General features: G+C 49.2%; 2 protein-coding genes across 4 annotated transcripts in view; both read left to right on the top strand.

Moving 5' to 3' along the window:
• Positions 1-4003: 4003 nt before the first annotated feature.
• Positions 4004-23107, top strand: part of LOC142922793 (uncharacterized) — a 75782-nt gene continuing 56678 nt past the window's right edge. For all 3 annotated transcript variants that reach the window (XM_076063731.1, XM_076063732.1, XM_076063733.1), the window contains exons 1-4: positions 4004-4166; positions 5853-5998; positions 6578-6794; positions 7106-7251. In XM_076063731.1, coding sequence (XP_075919846.1) covers positions 4145-4166; positions 5853-5998; positions 6578-6794; positions 7106-7251 — 531 coding nt within the window. In that variant the 5' untranslated portion in view covers positions 4004-4144. The remainder of the gene's footprint in view (positions 4167-5852; positions 5999-6577; positions 6795-7105; positions 7252-23107) is intronic.
• LOC142922800 (ubiquitin carboxyl-terminal hydrolase 17-like protein 6) lies at positions 9750-17628 on the top strand. Its single transcript, XM_076063736.1, has 12 exons — positions 9750-9755; positions 11222-11531; positions 11803-11913; positions 12089-12191; positions 12765-12832; positions 13065-13135; positions 13594-13667; positions 13922-14030; positions 14347-14487; positions 15041-15141; positions 15292-15443; positions 15642-17628. The coding sequence occupies exons 1-12, from the start codon at positions 9750-9752 to the stop codon at positions 16127-16129; spliced, it is 1734 nt and encodes a 577-aa protein (XP_075919851.1). The 3' UTR covers positions 16130-17628.

Raw genomic sequence — 23107 nt, 5'->3', positions numbered from 1 at the left:
TGTCCCGTTGGAACGAAAGGGGTTGAGAAATCGCTGCTATCGAGTACGTGGATGAACCTCGGATCCATCCGGGCTGTGGCTCTCGCACAGTTCTGGAAGATCGCCGGCGAACGGTGGAACAGCGCGGACGTCCGGAATGAACGCCTCGTTCGGGACCCAAACATCAACCACCGCACACCTCCTGGCATGGACAATTCTCTGCAAATACACCGCTGTCACCATGAACCGCACCAGAACATCAACGGAACGATGTGCACGTTTTCACGAATGGAAAATTAGAGACGAGCTGCAACATGCAGCAGCAGCAGTGCGACTGTGGCCATGCAACTCAAGCTAAGGACCGTAGAGAAAACCCACACACACGTTGTGATACATGGAGACTCGTAGAGACCCATAAGAGACTCGCAGAGATAGAGGCAAATTAAAGACCAGCCACAGTGTGACTGTGGTGCTGCAACTCAAGCTATGGACCGTATAGTAAACCCACACACACGTTGTGATACATGGAGACTCGTAGAGACCCACAAAAGACTCGCAGAGATAGAGGCACATTCAAGACCAGCCACAGTGCGACTCAAGCTATGGACCGTACAGTCCACCACTGTCGTCTCTTGCTCGAGGGAAAATGAGCTGACGTGACTGCAAAGCCACCTCGTGAGTCCTGTGTCTGTAGAGAGATCATTGCCAGTGCAATCGCATGCAGCTCAATGCGAAGCAGTGCTGGTTGACATTGCAAACTAAAATATTTATATTTTATATTACCAGGTAAGGCCCCACTGTGTGATGTAGATTTTTTTTGAGCATCGACCTGGCTATCACAAATGATAGCTCAACGAAGTGGCTCGTCACGGAGACATGTATGGCAGACACAAATACTCTAGACGCGTGTTGTTTAAATGTGGAGGGAAAACGCGGAGGACCTGGAGACAAATCCACGCGACCACGGGGAGAGAGACACCGCAGACTCCAAATATACAGCAGCAGGCGTCAGCATCGGAACCGAACTCACGACCTCCTGTATACCGGGCGAGGAAGTTAACATCTCGCCACCCCGTGGCACCCCACGGAAGTGAACGCCTCGCCTGTCTCACAGTGGTAAGAGGTTATCGAATAGAAACAGATCAAGTGGCACTGTCTCTTTCATATCTGTCTCTCCCCACACACACTACTGTATATTCATCACGAGCTACACATCCACGGCACCAGTTGTGTTGCCGGTATCGACGTGGCGATGTAGACAGAAGAGAGGCGTTTTACCCTTTCCGGCAATAACGCAGGAGGTGTTAAGACGCCCAAAATGGACTCACCGATTGCAAGGCATCGAGTCTGCATTAGCCGCACATTCACGGATTGGTGTTTGCATCGCCTCTGTGCTGCCGTTCGCCTCCTCGTGTCGTTGTTCTCTGGCCTGACAACTTGTGGGTGGGTCAAGGCCATGACGGAGGACGTCTCTGCTGGAGGCCAATGTCGTTTCAGGGACAAGGCGTGCATCATCAGAGCACGTCGGTATGGATGCTTGACCACGAGCACGACGTGTGGTCAATGCAGACTCGATGCCTTGCAGTCGGGGTGCCTATTTGGTGTTTGCGCATCTTAACACCTCCTGTGTTACTGCCGGAAAGTGTATGAAGACTTTTATATTTTAATCATCACCATGATGATAATAATTAAATTTTATTGAAGCCGTTGAAGTAAACAGTGGTTTAAAATTAAAGGGACCGTCTGTGACATTCAATATATCACTTCCAGGAGACAGAAGCACCGACACGCATTCACAAGGAGCGAAGCTTCTCCAATGCACACGTGAATGCACATTTGAGCACACTGCACAGAGTTACACACTTCTGCCAACCTTGCACTTGACACACACACACAGAGCAGCATTATAGGATACAGAGCTACTATTGACCACCGTGGGAATAGTAATAAGAATAATAATAATCAGAGGTACTCGCTGACAGTTGAGACGATGGGGTCACGTCTATTAACTCTCCCTCCTCGCCCCGGCCGCCTCTGTCCACCCAGCAGTGCGCCAAGGCGCGGTGGGGTAAAGTGTGGGTACCGCCGCCTCTTCGAAGTCGGTGTGTCCGTGGTGGGAGAGCCGGACAAAGACATCCCTCGAGAGGTGAGACTCTAGAGAGCTCGCTGTAGGTGGAGGCCGGTGCGTCCACAGTGGAGCGAGCAAGCAATTGCAGGGCTGCGCCTGCAGCAGCTGCTGCTGCGTCATCACACTCAACTTATTAAACTATTTTTTATTCCGCCAGGTAAGGCGCTCTGAGCTGCGTAGCTCTTTTGTCGGAAGCGACTTTGGCCATCACAAATGAGAGCTCACCCACGTGGCTTATCATCGCGTGGACATTGACAGCGGCCACATACTTTGTACTCTACTTTGATTCAACGGGTATCGTACAGACAACACCGTACGATTGGGATAATCCGAATCCCGTATGACCAGATGGTCAAATAATCAGCAGGAAGATTGTTGCAACATCAGCTTTGAGAGAAACGTCAATCAAACACCAACACACACACACACACAGATGCACACACGGACACCTGCATGACGCACCCCATACATTGCCATCTACGCGGCTTGTTCAATCCACTGCTGGATGAACGCCTCTCACGCACCGTGTGGGTGTGGCTGTGTGACCATACCTCGTCACGCCGGCCACGCGTGGATGAATCAACTGCTGGATGAAGGCCTACCCCTAAAATAAAAAGTAAAAATAAATAGAAAATAATAAAAGCAAAAAACCCACGACGTTTCGATCGCAACACAAGCCGTCTTCATCAGGCGATGAAGCGATGAAGACCACTTGTGTTGTCATGGAAACGTCGTGGGTTTTTTGCTTTTATTATTTTCAATTGAGAATTTTTATTTTTATATTTTTAAACTTTAATTCTAATTTATTGTCATTTTATTCTTATTTTTTTTTATCTTCGTGACTTTACCGAAAGAACCAAGAATATGAAGATGTGGATGATGTAGATGTGGATAATAACGATGATGATGATGATGTGGATCATGATGTTGATGATGATGTGGACGATGTTGATGTGGTTGATGATGTCGATGATGATGTGGATGGCGATGTTGATGATGATGTGGATGATGATGTGGATTATGATGTGGATGTTGATGATGATGTGAATGCAGATGATGTGTATGTTGAAGATGTGGACGATGAGGATGATATGGATAATGTTGTGGAAGACGTGGCTGATGATGTTGATGATGATAATGATGATGTGGATGATGTAGATGTGGATGATCGTGTGGACGATGATGATGTGGATGCTGATGAAGATGTGGATGATGATGTAGATGTGGACGATGATGATGCTGATGATGATGTGGATGATGATCATGTGAATGATGATGATGATGATTAAGTGAATGATGGTGATGTCCTCACCCTGCACGTGTTCCCCACTCCACGTTTTCTTCGCCTTCTGTCGCTCAGTCTCACCCCAAGCTCGCCTCGCTCTCCCCTTGCTTCTTCTTCTTCTTCACTCTCGAGGCCTCTCGTTCCAACCTCGCCACGCGTCCCCTGAGCCCCCGATCCACGTCGATTTGGGTCGCAGCTGCTGAGCGGAGAGTCCCAAAACGCCGAGCGGGCAACAACTCAGAGCACTGCTCAAGATCCCTCTGCGTGTGTGTGGTTGGGTTCGCCCAAGTGGTCATTTTAGGTCGTGATTCGTGTCGGGGTTAAGCGGTCGCGTTGAGCAACCGTCACTCACGGGGTAGTGGACCCCCCGTGAGTGACCAACCGTCACTCACGGGGGGGGGGGGCGCAAAGGACCCCCCGTGAGTGACCAACCGTCACTCACGGGGGGGGGCACTAGCCCCTCCCCCCTCGTGCCCCCACTAGCCCCTCCCCCCTCGTGCCCCCCACGTGCCTCTCGCGTCTCCAACGTCGTAACGATGACGAGGGACCACGTGCCGAGTTTGAATGTCGCCAAGATGATGAGCGTGGGCGTTGTCAAGGTGACACAATGGTCACGTGAGGCCCGTAACGGTCACAGAACTCCAGCACGGCGAGAAGACCAGACGTGTTTGTGTGATTCTGCGTCGTCCCTGCTCTCTTTAACGTGAACAGCGGTGACACTTTCAACAAGCTGAGAATCCCATCGACCGATTATGCCAGGAGAGCTTCTCCAAGGTGAGCGTTGGACTTTTAAAGGGAAATTATCAACATTTTTACCCCAAAAATGTCAATTTCTTCCCGACACACGCACAACACATACGAGACAGGCAGCACAGTAGAATAAGCTCAATGTTTAATTATATTCTAGATTTGAAGTTTTCGTGACTGCAGGGATCCATACTCTTTGGTTCTGTCGGTAAAGTCACGTACTTCAGCAATTGTTCCTTGCTGTGGTTGTCCCACCTGATGACGGACGCTTGTGTTGCGCCCGAAACGTCGTGATTTAATTTATTACATTTTATACCTACGTGACTTAAATTATATTGTACTAGCTTTACTACCCCGCTCACTTGTGCAAAATATATCCATTATTGCGCACCCCCCCCCCCCCAAATACAAAAGTCTATTTTCATACTTATTCCATTGTGTACAATCTGGAAACTACCCACATGCCAAATTTCAAGTAGGTTGCATGTCGGGAAGTATGCTAAACATTTTGAACAGACACATATTCACAAATTTCCCTTTTATATAGAGAGAGATGAGGTAAAACGATCGTTAAAGTATTTATTCGTCCATATTTGGTCAAAAGACGCCGTACAAATAAATTTACACCACGTCAACAGCACCGCTGCGAAGGGAAACAAATACAATAGATGGGGCTGTTGAAGTCGGGCCATGACCCACGTCCACCTGCACCTATAGAGGCCGCAGTGTCGCTATCGACACGGAGAGTGCCGAGTGGTTGTGTTCTGGTCCAACCTGTTCACCACTGCCGACGCAGCAGCACCACCCGTATGGTTTAATTGCGTGATTGGTCGCTTTAAATAACCAAAATCGCCATAAATAAGCACTTAAAAGGCCCGAAACGCCGAGCGGTCAGCAACTAACAGCAACTTCTAAAGATCGCTCTGCGTGTGTGTGGTTGGGTTCGGCCAAGTGGTCATTTTAGGTCGTGATTCGTGTCGGGGTTAAGCGGTCGCGTTGACCACCATCACTCACGGGGTAGTGGACCCCCCGTGAGTGACCAACCGTTACTCACAGGGGGGGTGGGGCAATGGACCCCCCGTGAGCGACCAACCGTCACTCACGGGGGGGGGGGGGCAATGGACCCCCCGTGAGCGACCAACCGTCACTCACGGGGGGGGGGGGCAATGGACCCCACGTGAGCGACCAACCGTCACTCACGTGGGGGGGGGCAATGGACCCCCCGTGAGCGACCAACCGTCACTCACGGGGGGGGGGGGGCAATGGACCCCCCGTGAGTGTCCGTCACTCACGGGGGGGGGGGCAATGGACCCCCCGTGAGTGACCAACCGTCACTCACGTGGGGGGGGGGCAATGGACCCCCCGTGAGTTACCAATCTTCAGTCACCAATTCAAAACCATAAACTTTATTATTCGTGGAAAAATCCGATGAGCTATGAAGCTCTTTTTGCACAAATGTCCAGTAGAGACGGGTTCAGAAAGTTGCACCAATACCAAAAAAACCGATACACGTGAAAAGTATAAGAGAGGTAAGCAAATCCCGAAAACGAAATTAATTACACTTTTTTTTATTAAACCAGATGAAGCCCACTGAGCTATTGAGTTCTTCAGAAGCGATAGACAGGCCCATGTCTGTCTACAGTGTGAAATGTAGAGCCGTGTGTTTATCCGCAGTGTAAAATGTGATCGCTGTGTTCCTCCTTCTTGTTGCAGTTGGCGACCCCCCCGAGGGATCCCGCGGGGCTGTGCCCGGGACCCCCTCCCCGGATGAAGCCCGAGGCACGGCGCGGGTCGCCGTGCCGGAGCTGACGGGAGCCGCGCAGGCGACGGCGGGGCCGCGTCTCAGGGCGGAGCCTCAGGTGAGGGGGAGGAGCCCCGGGTGGTGGGCGGGGCCCGCTGGCGCTAATCACAACGCTGGGAATCCACGGGTGTGGGGAAATTGTTATTGGATCATGATCGGCGACGTTTCGGGCAATGGTCCTTGTGCAGAGCACGTCAACAGTTGTTAGACCCTTTCATAACGTGGCCTACACAGGGTGGCCCAAAAGTCAGGACACGCAAAGTTATTGTATTTATCTTAAGTAATCACAAAGGGTTATTAGTTTAATTTTAACAAATGTTAAAACTGATATCCATGACTCTTTTGAAATGCATTTAGCACCTTTTTTAAATTACAGCTACCTTTTTCTGCATGCATAACAACGAAATGAACTCGTTCGTCTTTAGTCAATGGCCCCTTCTTAGAATATTTCGTGAGTTTGGGGTTCCTCTAAAAATCAATAGTCTATATATATTTCTGAGAGATTTTATGCAGATGGATTATCGGTTCATGGACTAAATTTGATTCATTTTGGTGATAAAACAGTCCCACGTGTGTTGGGATCCCAGTCCGGATGGGAGGAGTAATTGTGGATGTGTTGACTGCGTTGCTGTGGCAGGACCCAACCACGACTGTGGCAGCTGGAGCGGAGGGCACCTCGTCCGGTAACGACCTCACGGTCTTGGCCCCCACCTCGTCCAACGAGGTGCCGGTGGCGGCCGACGAGAGGCATTGCACCCAACCCAGCTGCCTTCCCCATGGCCGGCCTGAACCCTCCCCGGTGACAGCCACAGCACGCGAGAACATCGGCGTGTCTGTGCTGCCTGCACCCCAAGGTGAGCGTGCGACCACGTGACCTCGTGACCTCTCGTTAGGGTGGCAGCCACCAACGCAAGGGCCGCGTTGGAGCCACCCACTGCTGTTGCCCTTCATGAGTAACATGGGGAGCTCAAAACACCTCTCAGCCAACGTGACAGGCACATCACATTATTCTCTAATTTGAGCTTCATACTTGAATGTGGAGTAAAATCCTTCTGGTTAAGGGTGGCACCACGGGTGCTGGCTGTGGCCATGTTTATCTATAATGGGAAATTAGACCCAGAAGTACGAAATGTGATCGCTGTGCTCCTACTCCTTCTTGTTGCAGTTGGCGACCCCCCCGAGGGATCCCGCGGGGCTGTGCCCGGGACCCCCTCCCCGGATGAAGCCCGAGGCACGGCGCGGGTCGCCGTGCCGGAGCTGACGGGAGCCGCGCAGGCGGCGGCGGGGCCGCGTCTGACGGCGGATCCTCAGGTGAGGGGGAGGAGCCCCGGGTGGCAGGCGGGGCCTGCTGGCGTCGCTCAGTCAATCACAACTCTAGGAGTGCACGGGGGTGGGGGAATTGTTACAGGAAAATGATAGGCGACGTTTCAGGCAATGTCCCTTCTGCAGAGTACATCAGTTTTTTTAAATTTTCATAACGTCGCCTATAGATGGTTGCCCAAAAGTCAGGACACAGGTATCGTATTTATTTGAACAAGTCACAGAGGATTTGTTATCGATATTAATAATGATAATTGTTAACTTTAAGAATAATGAGAACGGTGTAATTTCAGTATTAAGTTAAATTGCACTCCTATTATGTGTTTGTGTTGTTCGTTGTTGTAACCTTCTGACCCGTGCCAATTGGACATGTGAAAAATAGCTTTATAGCTCATCGGATTCCTCCAGTATAAATATTCTGACTCTGATAATAACGTGCAATACATATATAAAGTATTATTAAATATAGAAAAACGACGTTTCAGTCAATGCCCCTTCCTCAGAGCACATCACAGTTGGCTCTTCATAACGTCGCCTATAAAGCGTGGCCCACAAGTCATGCCACATAGAGCTATCATGTTTATTTCAACAGATAACAGAGCTTTATTTGATTTGTTTAATAAACGTTAAAACTTACATCTATTTACATTAATGCACGATGGACGAATTTATTATTTCTTCAAATTAATTTAGGCCTTTAAAAAAATAAATCACAGCTGCCTTCTTTTGCATATGTAGTGGGTTTGTATGGAGACTGAGTCTTCGTAGGAGGCAACACGTATTTATTTATGACAACAATAACAGTAACACTTAGGTCCCTAACACGGAGGGGTAATGGCCCCTTCTACCCACCACCTAAGGAGGTACGGCCTCCGGGCTAACGTGCCCTAACTACTGGGGCTAACCACTCCTTAGCCCTCCGGCTAGCGGGACCTAGGGGAGGCTGACCCGACCCAGCCAAGGTCCTCGGGTCTCGACCGCTGGCCCACACAGACCCGGCCCTGAGAAGGGCGTCGGGTCGGGGGATCCTCAGGGTCCTAGCCTATTGATCACTGGCCTCACTGAGCCCCGGCCCTTATAAGGACGGCGGGGCTTGGGGTCCAGGGTCCTATCTTCAGGTGGGCTTCTGGGTCTTCGGCTTGAGGCGAACTGCCTCAGCCGCACTGGGGTCCGGCTTTTATGGGGCTCCCAGGGTCACCCCGCCCCTGGTCACGCCCACCATCTGGAACCTTCTCGAGGGACCTGGATTGTTGCGCAATCCTCCCCAGCCCCCCACCCGGGGACCTGGGGTGTCCCCCTCCGGTTCCCAACCGTCCCCCCCCCCCGGGATGCCTGACCCACGAGTCCTGCTTAGCACAGGCCGTACTCGCTATTGCCCCCTGACTGGAAGTACCTGCTCAACCAAAGTGGTGGCGGCGTATTACGCCCAACAATTACCCACCACACATACAAATGACAATCGAACTCGTTCGTCTTTGGTCAATTACCTTTCCATTTTTGAAAAATGTCACCTGAAAAAGCAAAATAGAAATTAATAATAACGTATAAAAGTTGCGTAATTGCCCGTCACTTGACGGGTATTTTCACGTCGTAAACGATCCAGTGTGTCGTGACTTTGTCGATGACGCCATCTCTGCCGCCTTCCTCCGTTTAATCGACGTCTTCTTTCGTCTGCGACTCTTCTGGCTTCATCTGAATGAACTAAAGTTACGGAATGTGACGTACCGAATGTAATTTCTCTTCTGAGAGTAATGTATAACACACCTGTAAATGAAGAATGACAATTGTAAATCACCTTCATCGTTCTCGCAGCTGTTTGAGTTTCCTTTCTGTCGGGAAGTAAACTAAATGTTGTAGGAATGATTTCGTTCTAAGTATCGACTTACTGGATTCCCTATTGATGTGAATACTAAAAAAATAACTATTTATAAACCGGAAGGACGCGTCGGTGTGTTCACCAATTTTCGCTCAAAACGTGAGCAGAAAGTCGCTTTTACCAAAATGAATTTGAACTCAGTGAGAGGGGTGGCCCTAGACCAGCTGCTGCCAGCAACTGGCAGCGCCCTCGGCCAACCTCGCAATGGGCGCCGCCACCCCCAAACCCCAAGGGCAGATCCAGGCTGAGGTTTCTGGTAAACTGGGAAACATTTTGCCCCGATTTTACGTTAAATGTTTTTAAGCGTATTTTTTTAAACAGAGGCAAAATTATTCGGTTTGTCTGCCCGTCCGTCTGTCCAACCAATACATTATCAGGAATGTTGAGAAATTAATTAAAATTCATAGACCCTCTGTACGTTGCACGGGAATCAAAATGACATCGTCGTTATTTTATTTGTATATTTTTTCCTCCAATTGTTGGCGCCCTAGGCGACCGCCTCGTTCACCTACATGGACGGGTGTCCGCCCCTGTTTAGTTACAATAACTTACTGGATTCTGATTTGATGTGAATTAAAATAAAGTGACCGTTCATTATTGATCGCAAGTGGAGATGTCGGTGTTCACCAATTGTCACAAATGTTCACCGTAAGTGCGAGCAAAAGCCATCAAAGTGAAACTGCACTGAGTTCAAATTAAAAGCGGATTCTGCTTCTTTATTTCTATTCGACGTTTAAAAAATTAATATTATCATGCACAAATTAACTGAATGGGTTATTTATTATTACTCACTAATAATGGTGCACAAAACGCAAAGATAAAATACAAAAACAGAGGGCACACGTGGCTCTTATCATAAGAGGCGCTGGTATATTTTTGGAGAAAATGTATCGTTGTGGTAACAACAAACTAATAATTAGTTACATTTTTAATCTAAGCCTTTCGTGAAAATCAAAAGAATTGCATGGGAATCCACGTAGCTAAGCCAGCGTTACCCGCAGTGTGTGTCAGGCGTTCGGCAAAGATCATTAAAAGTATAAATATGAAGTTGACTTTAAAAATAAATAATGAAAACGTTATGTGAGGGTTAATATAAATGAAATAACCCTGTCTTAACTTTTGGGCCAACCTGTATAATTATGTGTATTAAATATATACTGTATGATGAAAGATATAAAATCGACGTTTCAGGCAAGGGGCTTTATTCAGGGCACATCACATCATGACGTCGTTTGTAAGAGGGTGGCCGAAATATCAGGACACATCGGGTTATTGTGTTTATTTGAACAAATAACGGAGGGTTATTTCGTTTAATTTTAACAAATGTTAAAAATGAATTTGATTAACATGAATGCACGATTTCTCTTCTGAAATGCATTTAGGAATTCTTTGAAACTACAGCTGCCTTCTCTGTAGCATGCATAACAACAAATTGAACTCGTTCATCTTTTGTCAATGGCCGTTCATCATAGAGTATTTTAGGAGTTAAAGTGAGATTGGGGTTCCTTTAAACATACTGTATATATTGACTTCTGAGACATTTGATTGCCCATCGGTTCATGGACTAAAATTGTATTTCTTTTGGTGATAAAACAGTCCCACGTGTGTTGAGATCCCAGTCCAGATGGGAGGAGTAATTGTGGATGTGTTGATTGCGTTGCTGTGGCAGGACCCAACCACCACTGTGGCGTGCGGAGCAGAGGGCACTTCGTCCGGTAAAGACCTCACGGTCTTGGCCCCCACCTCGTCAGACGAGGTGCTGGTGGCGGCCGACGAGTGGCTCTGCACCCAACCCAGCTGCCTTCCCCATGGCCGGCCGGAACCCTCCCCGTTGCCAGCCACAAAGAACATCGGCGTGTCTGTGCTGCCTGCACCCCAAGGTGAGCGTGCGATCACGCGACCTCGTTACCTCTCGTTAGGGTGGCAGCCACCAACGCAAGGGCCGCTTTTGAGCCATTGCTGTTGCCGTTCACGTGTAACACGGAGAGCTCAAAACACCTATCGGTCAACGTGACAGGCGCATCACATTTGTCGTGAACTTTAGCCTTACACTGAAATGTGGAGAAAAATATTTCTGGTTAAGAGGAGCAGTACGGGTGCTGGCTGGGGCCACTGAATATCCACGCCAGCCCCATCGGCAGTGCAGCGCTCTGCGATGACGCCGGCTTCCGCCACCACCGTTCCCTTTGTGCAGAGGAGGACGACGGCATTCCGGCGGCACGGCTTTCGCTGTTTGCGCCGGAGCGGCTGAGCCTCAGGTGGGAGAACGACGTGGGCAAGGGTGCCGGCCTGCGCAACCTGGGGAACACCTGCTTCCTCAACGCCACGCTGCAGTGCCTCACCTACACGCCGCCGCTCGTGAACTACCTGCTGCTGCAAGAGCACTGCAGCACCTGTAAGTACCCCCCTGGCACTCTCGTTTACCCATGGGCTAGGTTATTGTCACGGTTAATTTGGCTGCTATGAATTTCACACTTGATAAGCCACTTCGTTGAGCTATCTTTGTGGTTCAGGTCGCTTCTGAAGAAACTAATAGCTCAGTGGGCTTTATCTCGTAAGATAAAAAAAAAAGTTTAGTTTTAATTGTAGATTTTTTTAAAGTGATTTGTTTACCTTACCAATACTTTGTACTCTTATCGTTTTTTGTATTGTGCCCTCGTTTGCAGGCCAACAGAGCGACTTTTGCCTGATGTGCGTCATGGAGCGTCACATTGTCAGCACGTTCAACAACTCAAAGAGAGTGCTGACACCCAAGGTCATCACTAAAAACATCACGCGTGAGTCCCACAACTACGTTCAAACTTGCACTCGGAGGATAAGTTATCCCCGCGATCTTTCGCCATCTGTGTTCCAAGTCCTTTGCACTGCTCCTTTTGACATGTTGGGGAGCTCTTGAAGGATGTCATCAGATCCTGTACCTGTCACTTTGTCCCCATGTCCATTTCTCTGCAGGCATCGCCAAACACCTGCGCATTGGGAGACAGGAAGATGCCCACGAGTTTCTGCGATACGTGGTAGATGGCATGCAAGCCTCATGCCTCCATGGCCACAGCGAGTGAGTACTGCGCGCCAGTCAACTTGCGGCAGTCGTTCTGCAGTTCGGTACCTCACGGCTCCCTCTTGGTTTTCTGCACGATTGTCCTTCGACGTCTGTGAGAAGCTACTCACACTTTTGTGTGAACACCTGGGAGATGCAGAGGACCGGCCCTGCTGGCACCACGGTTCTTTCACATTGGCCCTGACGTGGGCCGTCTTTTATTTGAGCATTTCACGTTGCCGATAAATACCGGGGGGTCGATGTCTCGACGTCGGTGGCCCCGTGACATCATTGCTCGTGTTGACGGGCGGCACGTGGCACGCTGGGCATTACAAAACTGCCGGGCCACAGCACCGCGTGTCGGCTGCCAGCTTGCCCCCAGCTCTGTGGCTGTGCCGTGAAGGTGGCTGCCCTGTGCAGACGCTACCACGTTTGGTTGCTACAGAGCACGCGTTGCAGTGCTGAAGGGAAATAGTGAATCGACAGCTCGGGCAATGGTGTAACTCTCACACACGCGTGTGCATCCGGTAAAGGTGTTACTGTTACTGCCGCTGTAACCACCGTGTGGTGTCGTTCTCTGTGACGTGGCAGGCTGGACAGATACACGGAGGCTACCACCCTCATTTACCAGATCTTCGGGGGTTACCTTCGATCACGTGGTGAGTTGTGCGCACTCCTCTACAAACTTGTTAACCGCGAGCAGCAAGCGCATCATCACAGTGTAGACGCGCTCGCGTTGCAGCGTTTACACACTCTCACGCACGTGCCACACAGAAAAACCTTTTACCAGTTGGTGAAAAGTACCAATTACCTATGTCAGTGGGAAGCGTGCATTTAGTTTGACTAAGTAACATGTGACGTCCCTTCCTAATGTGTGCTTGTGTTTTGCAGTGGAGTGCATGCAGTGCTGCAACCACTCCGACACCTATGACACGTGCCTGGACATTGCACTCCATATTAATGTAAGCAATGACAAAGCCATCGCTTAACAGTTATACATGTACGTACGGTGCGGAATAAGTTAAATGTACATACATCACATACATGAACAACAACCGCCATTCGCCACTAAGTGGCGGTGACGTCACCACGGTGCTTGTGCCAGCCTGAGTGCCTTTTAAGGCCACGTGTAGTGTCGAACGCCCGCTGGCAGGTCACGGGACAGTCCATGGGTTGACTGAGATGACTGGCCGATGCACCACCTGTGCCCCCTGCTGTGATCAACATACATAACACACACATACATGAATCAGCCACTTAACATCCAAACACACTGCCAGTAGCGTGATCTCTTTTTTTGCGGTTGTACGATTTCATACGAAATGCGGGTTTTCTGAATTGCCATCACAATATAATTCTGCAGATGTTCATGGAATGCTTCTTAGAGTCCTCATTTGCCTTTCACTCTGTCGGCCAACAGAACTCATCAGATCTTGTGGAGGCGTTTGAGGAGTTTTTTAACAAGGAGACACTGGACGAATACACCTGCAGAATGTGAGTGGGCATCGTGTGGTGACACCCTGGAATCATTTGTAGCTTCAAAAGTCTGATGATTGAACCAAATTCTAATAAAAGATAGTAATAAAAATATAAGTAATACATAAAAAATAACGTCCAATATATAACGTAAATAAGTAACAATTTTTACGTTAAGAAATGAATAAAAAATAACGAACAACAAAAAGTGAGTAGACTTATTGTTTAAAAGTTGGGGAACACGTGCGATGGCTGGCGTTGTTGTCGTGCAGGTGCTGTTGCAAGGGGGAAGCGACGAAGACGATGGCTCTCCACCGCCTGCCCAACGTCCTCACCGTCTCCATCAAGCGGTACAACCTCTACGGCGTCAAGATCAACCGGGTAACGATTCTTTCCCTCCACATCCCTCTAATTAATTTATTTTATTAAAGCCCTTGTCAGTTCAACGCTGGAGAAAATGCCTCTCCATGTTGGAATAAGTGTTACGGAAAGACTTGCCCCCCGTCATATGACTGTAGAATTTCCACCACTTGCTCAGGGCTATCAACAGGAGATGAGCACCGTCTTCAACGCTCAAATGAGCGAGACATCACGTCATCACGTTGACGTGTAACTTAGATGGTGCCCATCTCTGCTGCCCACCCCACTACCCCTGCCGTTTCCTCTTCTAACGTTTGTCTCTGTGCGCTGCCTGTAGAACATCACCTACCCGGAGCACCTGGACATGCAACCCTTCACCTCGACATCTCAGGGCGAGCCGGCAATCTACTCCCTGTACTCGGTGCTGGTGCACAAGGGAGCCGACTCCAACAGGGGTCATTATTATTGCTACAATAAGGTAATTCCATTTGTTACCATCAAACAATAACAACGCACATCTGCAATGCACCCATGTTACAAATGTCCAATAGGGAAGAATAAATAGAAGTCTTGCGTCTGTTCCTGCGTCTTGATGTACTTATGCAACTTCTACTTACAGTATATATACTTTATTTATTTGTATTTAGTGACTTCCTTAGCATTCCTACACTTTGCACTCCAATCGGTGTTGTATTGTTTGTTGTTGTTGTAACTTTCTGACCCGCCCCTACTGGACATCTGTTGGAAAGAGCTTCGTAGATCATCGAATTCTTTCAGCACAAATAATGATTCTGATTCTGATAAAATTGGTCCAAGGCCATTGATGCAGTGACATGGTCAGGCAGACCGTTCTGTAACTTCAGCACCATCATAGCAACCGTAGCACCTTCTGCAACTCTGACGATGGGGTGATGCTCTTTACGAACTTGTTGTCTAGAGTGTATCGTGTGTTGTTATTAATGAACGGAGGAGGTTGGGTGCAGTTGTGTAAGCATTGTAACCAAGTGTAGCCGTGCTGTGACTGTGCGCAGATCAGCGATGGACAATGGTGCTGTATGAACGACTCCATCGTGCGGCACGTCGACACCAAGGCTGTTATGAACGAGCAGGCCTACATGCTCTTCTATATTCGGTAAGTCGCCTTCTCTCCCCTTCACTTTAACCTGCACTTACAACCGTCCCCCAGACCAGCTTACTGGAAAGATATTGTCTTGTGCGAGCAGCAGTGTCTCCTTTAAAGGCAGGTGTTAACGGTTTGCGACGCGTTGGTGCGTGCATGCAGGTCCCAAGAATTGAACGCGCCGCCAGCGGACAGCTACTGCCCGCTGGAGCACGTCAAGGCGACGTCCCGCTTGTGCCTCAAGCGGCCCCACTCGGCGAAGGGAGACCCCGGACCCTGTCTGTGTACGGCAGCTCTCCTCACCGGCGCGCAAGGTAAAGGATGGATTTGAAACGTCGCCCCGTGTGCGTGGAAATGCCCGGGGAGAATGTACACCCTGACAGCGTATCGTTTTATATTAAGGGAATGGTGAAGTACAGCGATCTTCTTGTTTATACTTCAGACCGGTTTTGTTTCATTCACCCAATGTCGAGCGGTTTGGACTTTAGCGCCATCATCTTCTTTACCTCCAGAAAGCCAAGACGTCGAACCGCCCCAACGGGAACAACTGCCGGAGCAACTGCAAGGGCCACGGCAGGAACAGCAGCAGCAGAAGCTACCGGCAACGCCAGACACACAACAGCCGCTGCCGCTAGTCCCAGAGCAGCCACCACCACCACCCCGATCTCACAGCAGCCGCTGCCATTCCACCAGCAACCACCGCCGGTCCTGCAGCAACCACCACCACCACCACCACCGCCGGTCTCGAAGAAGACACCATCAGCACCACAGCAGCTGCTGCCACCGCGTGTCCCACAGCAGCCAGTCCAACAGCAGCCAGTCCAACAGCAGCCAGTCCAACAGCAGCCACCGCCACCAGTCCCACCACAGCCACCACCACTCTGGTCGCACAGCAGCCACCACCGGTGTAACAACTGGCACTCGCCCCACCAATAGGAGTCGGTGCTTAAAATCCATGATCAAGTGTCTAACCTCTTGCTTCCTCTCAAATTCAAAATAATTTTGAGAGACATTTTACGAAGGCACCAGGCAGCGGCTCACCATGGCGTCGCCCGCTCCCCAAAATGTACTCATCGCCGGCTCCACCACCAGCCCCTGAAATCACTTGAACATCATTGGAATCACCTTGGACTCGACATTCTCACTCGAAGACCACATTCAACACAATAAAGAGCTACAATCACTAGCTCAAGGCCTCATCGCACGCCCGTCCAATGCTGACACCCGTCCAATGAGAAGGAAAACATCTCAAGCAACTCCGACCTCACAATCCACGAAAAAATAAAATACATTTAATAATAGAATACTACGTTTCGATTGCAACACAAGCAATTGTCATCAGGTAGAAAACAAACCGAGTGAACTTAGAAATACAATGCAATCCAACACTGAGAGACACAGAGAGAGACACACAACATATGTTGTGTGTCTCTCTCTGTGTGGCTCTGTGTTGTCTCTCTCTGTGTGTGTCTGTCTGTGTGTCCCCGTGTCTGTGTTTTATCTCTCTCTCAAATTTTGCAATCTTTGAAAGAACGTAATCAACCAGGTAAAGTACTGACTGTTGTGTTAGTCGACTCTCTGTGTTGGATTGCATTGTATTTCCAAGTTCACCAGGTTTTGTTCTACCTGATGACCATTGCTTGTGTTGCAATCGAAACGTCGTACTCTATTGTTTAGTTTATTTTCTTTCTACGTGACTTTACCGAAAGAACCAAAGAGTAATTCCTGCAGTCATGAAAGCTTCAAATCAAGTTTTAATCCACGAAGACTTGAAAAACCCAGAACGAAAGCGCTTAAAATCACGCCAGCCATTCTGGGAAACAGGAGCCAAGATCCATGCAGGCGGCACCAACCCATTATGGCTTGGGGTTGCCGTTTATTCCCTGGCCAATCGTCAAGAGAGTTGGCACCAGGAACGTTATTGTGATGGTGACCGTAAAATTAACTGTCTCATTACAAATGAAGACAGAGGTTGTGTCCTCCGCAACGCGAGGCCGGAGTGCGGTCTCAGTGAGGTCGTGCAAGGTATTCCCGTACGGTTCTTGTCTCCGTTAATTAAAAATGGGGGACTTTTATTTCGCGTTGTGTCGGGGATTTAAAAAGTCACCGCTGTTGCAAAGTAATTATTTATTTATTTATCGAACTGTGAATACGTCGGCATTTTAAAAACTACATATCTGTTACTTTTTTACGTACGGGGCATGCACATTTCAATGGACACGCTAACCGTAGCGCCAAGCCGTTACCACGTGAAATGTACGATAAATGATGAACTTCGCCAAGCACTTTATTTCCATCTTCCATGATGCCTCCAGAAACAGCGGTTTCTGAACTCGTGAATGTAGATCGGTGACACTTCGGTCTCCTCGGGGTTTTTATCGTTTGTACAAAAGCAGCTCAAAGTGTGGGAAGGGAAAGCGAGATTAATGTTTTCCAGAGATTTTGTCTACCTCGTTTTGTATTTGCACTTGACATCAATATATACTTGTCGTGACAAAACTGGTCTCGCTTCCATTTCTTACTTTGCCATCGCAGTGTGTGTGTGTATGTGTGTTTGTGTTTGTTTACGTGTGTTTATGTGTGTATGTATGTGTGTATGCAGGTGCGTGTGCTCGCTAACAGCACTTGCCCCAACAGCCTGTTTTGGCTATACGGGGGATCTTTGTCTTTGTATGTCTGTGTGTTGATGGGTGTGTACGTGTTTGTGTATGTGAATGCGTGTGTGTGTATGTCTAATTACATTTTTCGGTCGTAGTTTAGTGGTAGTTAATTGAAGGTGGAGGGGTTACCAGCCAATCGCACCCGTTCAGAGCCCTCATTTAGCCGCTGTGATGGTCACAGACGCCATAAGGGGAAAGGGCCAATTGGAATTGGCCCTCTCCCTCACAGCACCGACCACGACAGCGTTGCCACAGAAGTACACTTGTATACACGTGCACTTGTTGTATTTCTCTGAAATGTTTGTGGGCCAGAGGTCAAGACCACGTTGCTGGCCTAATTAAATGTTGAATATAAAAAGTGGATAAAAGGTAATGGTACAGCCCCTGCGGTTGTCCGCCTGTACGTGACAGCTGTAGCAGCGACGAGGCTGTCCGCCTGTGCGTGACAGCTGTAGCAGCGACGAGGCTGTCCGCCTGTGCGTGACAGCTGTGTCGACGAGGCTGTCCGCCTGTGCGTGACAGCTGTGTCGACGAGGCTGTCCCCCTGTACGTGACAGCTGTACCGACGAGGCTGTCCGCCTGTGCGTGACAGCTGTGTCGACGAGGCTGTCCGCCTGTGCGTGACATCTGTAGCAGCAACGAGGCTGTCCGCCTGTGCGTGACAGCTGTAGCATCGACGGGGCTATCCGCCTGTACGTGACAGCTGTAGCAGCGACGAGGCTGTCTGCCTGTGCGTGACAGCTGTGTCGACGAGGCTGTCCGCCTGTGTGTGACAGCAGTAGCAGCGACTAGGCTGTCCGCCTGTACGTGACAGCAGTAGCAGCGACGAGGCTGTCCGTCTGTACGTGACAGCTGTAGCAGCGACTAGACTGTCCGCCTGTGCGTGACAGCTGTAGCAGCGACGAGGCTGTCCGCCTGTACGTGACAGCTGTAGCAGCGACTAGGCTGTCCGCCTGTGGGTCGCTGCTGCTGCGCGAGTCCCAGGCGCGCTACGAAGAGCTGGAGCGCGCCAGCTGCTGTGCCCCCTCTGCCTGGAGATGTCCTCCAAGCCCGTGGTCATCCTGCCCTGCCAGCACAACCCGTGCCGCAAGTGCGCCAACGACGCGTTCCAGGTGCTCACCCGCACGCTCACCTGTACACTAACCTGTGACACTCACCTGTGACACTCACTCACCTGTACACTCACCTGTACACTCACCTGTACACTCACCTGTGATACTCACTCACATGTACACTCACCTGCACGCTCACCTGTACACTGACCTGTACACTCACCTGTGACACTCACTCACATGTACACTCACCTGCACGCTCACCTGTACACTCGCCTGTACACTCACCTGTACACTCACCTGTGACACTCACTCCCATGTACACTCACCTGCACGCTCACCTGTACACCTGTGACACTCACTCACATGTACACTCACCTGCACGCTCACCTGTACACTCACCTGTACACTCACCTGTGACACTCACCTGTGACACTCACTCACCTGTACACTCACTTGTACACTCACCTGCATACTCACCTGTGACACTCACTCACCTGTACACTCACCTGTACACTCACCTGCACTCCCGCCTGAAAACTCGCCTCCACGCTCACTCACTTGTTCACTCACTCACTTGTACACTCACTCACTTGTTCCCTCACTCACTTGTACACTCACTTGTACACTCGCCGTTTGTTCGTTCGTTCGTGGGTGTTTTTGACGCGGTTTTTTTCGTGTTCGTTTGACGGTGCAGAGGAGGGGTAAGGGGTGGGGTGGGGGTGGTTGTGTTTAAAGTTCACAAAACTCGTGCATGTTCTTACAAGGGGCCGCGCGGCCTCCGATCGATGTTCACAACTTTCCTTCAGTGTCGGGGTCAACTCGGCTACGCATCGTGTATTTAAAATATTGTACTCTCTTACACAATTATGCTCCGATGCTCCTGTATATTGGAAAAGGCGTTCACGAGATATAGATCACAAGTAACTTTGATGATGATGATGATGATGATTTAAACGATCTCTTTATTTTTCAGTTATTGGAAGAAAAACATAAGGGATGTACACCGACCGCTAATTTTGAAGATGCACGTGACTACGATTCCATTCTGAGATCATGGAGATCATCATCGAGATGATCACGGAGATCACCATCGAGATAATCATGGAAATGACGATGGAAATGATCATGGAGATGACCATGGAGATGACCGTGGAAATGATCATGGAGATGATAATGGAGATGACCATCGAGATGATCATGGAGATGACCATCGAGATGATCGTGGAAATGATCATGGAGATGATTATGGAGATGACCATCGAGATGATTATGGAGATAATCATGGAGATGACCATTGAGATGACCATCGAGATGATCGTGGAGATGATTATGGAGATGACCATCGAGATTATCTTCGATATGATCATGGAGATGACCATCGAGATTATCTTCGATATGATCATGGAGATGACCATGGAGATGATCATGGCGATGACTATCGAGATGATCATGGAGATGATCATGGAGATGATATTGGAGATTACCATCGAGTTGACCATCGAGATGACCATGCAGATGACCAATGAGATGACCACCGAGATGACATCAAGATAATCATAGAAATGACCATGGAGATGACCATGGAGATGACCATCGATATGATCATGGAGATGACCATGGAGATGCCCATCGATATGATCATGGAGATGACCATGGAGATGACCATCGAGATGATCATGGAGATGACCATCGAGATCACCATCGAGATGATCGTGGAGATGATCGTGGAGATGATCATGGAGATGACCATCGAGATGATTATGGAGATGACCATGGAGATGCCCATCGAGATGATCATCAATATGATCATTGAGATGATTATGGAGATGACCATCGAGATGATTATGGAGATGACCATGGAGATGCCCATCGAGATGATCATCGATATGATCATTGAGATGATTATGGAGATGACCATCGAGATGATTATGGAGATGCCCTTCCAAAACCGGCGTGTTCTCTCATCTGTGTTTGGTACGTAATATTTTTCGAATAGAAAGTACACACGCGTCCCGCAGAGTCTGTCGTCGTGGTGGTGGCTGACACGGTCGCATCGCAAGGCTCCTGTTGCTCACTCCTCCTTGATGGTCATTCCCAGGCGTGGCAGCACGCTGCTGTTTGGCCGTCACGAGTTGTGGAACCAATTCTGAATTCACGGGCAATTTATTTTTAACACGCGAGGAGAAGACGCCGCTTTCTACACGGACCAGGCGTCGGCAGCCAATTTGGTATATTCTATTGAAAAATATCTCTCTAAATTTCAAAAATCACCATTCCACGTGAATACGAGACGGTGGGTCCTTAATAAATAACGTCACGAAGCGGTCGCTTAAAGAGCCGCAGCTTTGCCCGACCCCTGACGTAGACGAATATGACCTCGCAACTCCCTTGCATGGAAGAAAACGAGCAATACACGTTCCCAGAAAGGCTTTCAAGAGGGGGACACACGAATGTTGACGGCTGATCCCCCATTACAGGGGGGCAACATCGGAGACTTCTGCACGGTGTAGCCAACGCTCCCCTCGCCAACACGCGGAGACAGGGAAGGGTTCCAGTCAATTGTTTCCACCTTCACTGTCACACACAGCTCCCTCCTTCACACACAACGCTCTCTCCTCTTCATCCACAGCTCTCTCCTTCATCCACAGCTCTATCCTGCCTAAGAGCCCTCGTAATGACATTGGCGTTTATCGCATGTTTCGGTGGAATTTATCCGAATGAAGTGAAATCCTGACTCTAAAATGTGTGCACACATTTGATGGGTGCAGTCATTGTTAGCTGGGCCAAAGCCATCCACTCGTTAAACTCGAGAACCCGGTTCAATCTCACGCAGTGGTTGCAGCCCTCACTCCAACCCAGGGTGTCACCACTCATGCAAGGTGGAAAACTGTTGTCACATCTGGGGTGGAGTACCTATTTTCTACCTCACTGCACTTGATAGAATTCAACATAAATCAGGGTGATTGATGATCCAGCACTCACTGACTTTCTGTTGGAACTTGCTCACCTGCCCCAAATGGACATCTGTGAAAACGAGCTTCATGGCTCATCGGATTCCTCCAGTCTAAATAAAGATTCTGATTCACTCTGGCTTCTTGCTCACCGGTGGTCAGTCACCTCCATATCACTCTTCTGTCACTCCTATCATGGTTACTATTCCCCTGAATTTCACTTGTTAATTCCTCCAATTCCTCCTCCCATGCTGAGAGGTCTTGGTCTACCAGCCCAACTCTTTCATGTCATTCATATCGTGTTCAACCACAATACTGTGTGTCACAACAACAACCTCCATTCCCAACGAAGTGGCGGTGACATAACCAGTGGACTTGTGCCAGGCTATATGCACTTTGATGCCACGCGAAATGTTGAAGGCTCCCTGGCAGGAGGTCATAGGACAGACCCAGGTGCCATGGGTTGACTGAGTGAGATGACTGGCAGATGCACCACCTGTGAGCGTCGCTCCTCTGCCCTCCACTATTGTTTGAGGATGACTACTACCTCCAATTGCCCAGTAGCTTCCTTCACATTCCTCCTTCACAGAGGCCGATCTTGCCATCCCTCGACCGCACCTGGGCATCAATCAGCCTCCCATTGTATTTGTACCAGATGGACATTCCTCTAGTACAGCCATGGAAAGCTTCTCAAACTACGTGGTCGAAAATGTGTTAAATAATGTAGGAGATAGAGGATATTCCTGTCGCACTCCAAGGTGAACAGGAAATGGCTCTGACTCCCAGCCATGTAGTATTACCCGGGCCTGCCCACCATCATGAAGGTCCATAATGATTGTGAGCAGAGTCGGAGAATCCGAAAACACGAACAACAACACAGAGCCCGGCCTATTGATGTTATCATAGGCCTTGATCAGGTGAATAAAGCAGAGATATAGGTTCTGTTGGTATTCCCTACACCTCTACCGTAGCAGGCGGACAGAGAATATGGCATCCGTGCAGGACCTCCCTGGCCTGAAACCACATTTGGGCTCTGCAAACCTCTCCTCAGTGTGCCTGGCAAGACGATGTTGAATAATCCTTGCCAGGGCCTTTCCCTGTCATTGTTACAATCTGTGCAGTCCCTTTTCTTAAAGAGGGGGACCACCAGGGTGGCCTTCCAATCCTGTGGAACCTGTTGTTGTGTACGGCCCTTTTTCCACAATTAATATCCATAAGAATATTTACGGATGCATACACGTAGATTTCTTTTTCCTTTCTTTTGTGACAATTTTTACTTTAATAATGAATAAAACCCGTAAGCCAGAAACAC

The sequence above is a fragment of the Petromyzon marinus genome, unplaced genomic scaffold, assembly GCF_048934315.1.
Source record: "Petromyzon marinus isolate PM22_M1 ecotype Great Lakes invasive population unplaced genomic scaffold, UKy_Petmar_22M1.pri1.0 PM_Scaffold_174, whole genome shotgun sequence".
Classification (NCBI taxonomy): domain Eukaryota; kingdom Metazoa; phylum Chordata; class Hyperoartia; order Petromyzontiformes; family Petromyzontidae; genus Petromyzon; species Petromyzon marinus.
Note: the sequence above shows the minus strand (reverse complement) of the source record. Positions and strands in the feature narration are given on the sequence as shown.

What these genes read in the sequence shown, in the direction of transcription:
- LOC142922800 (XM_076063736.1), top strand. An exon ending in ACATTGCACTCCATATTAAT is followed by an intron (nt 13,136 to 13,593) that starts GTAAGCAATGAC and finishes GTCGGCCAACAG; the next exon opens with AACTCATCAGATCTTGTGGA. An exon ending in GACGAATACACCTGCAGAAT is followed by an intron (nt 13,668 to 13,921) that starts GTGAGTGGGCAT and finishes GTTGTCGTGCAG; the next exon opens with GTGCTGTTGCAAGGGGGAAG.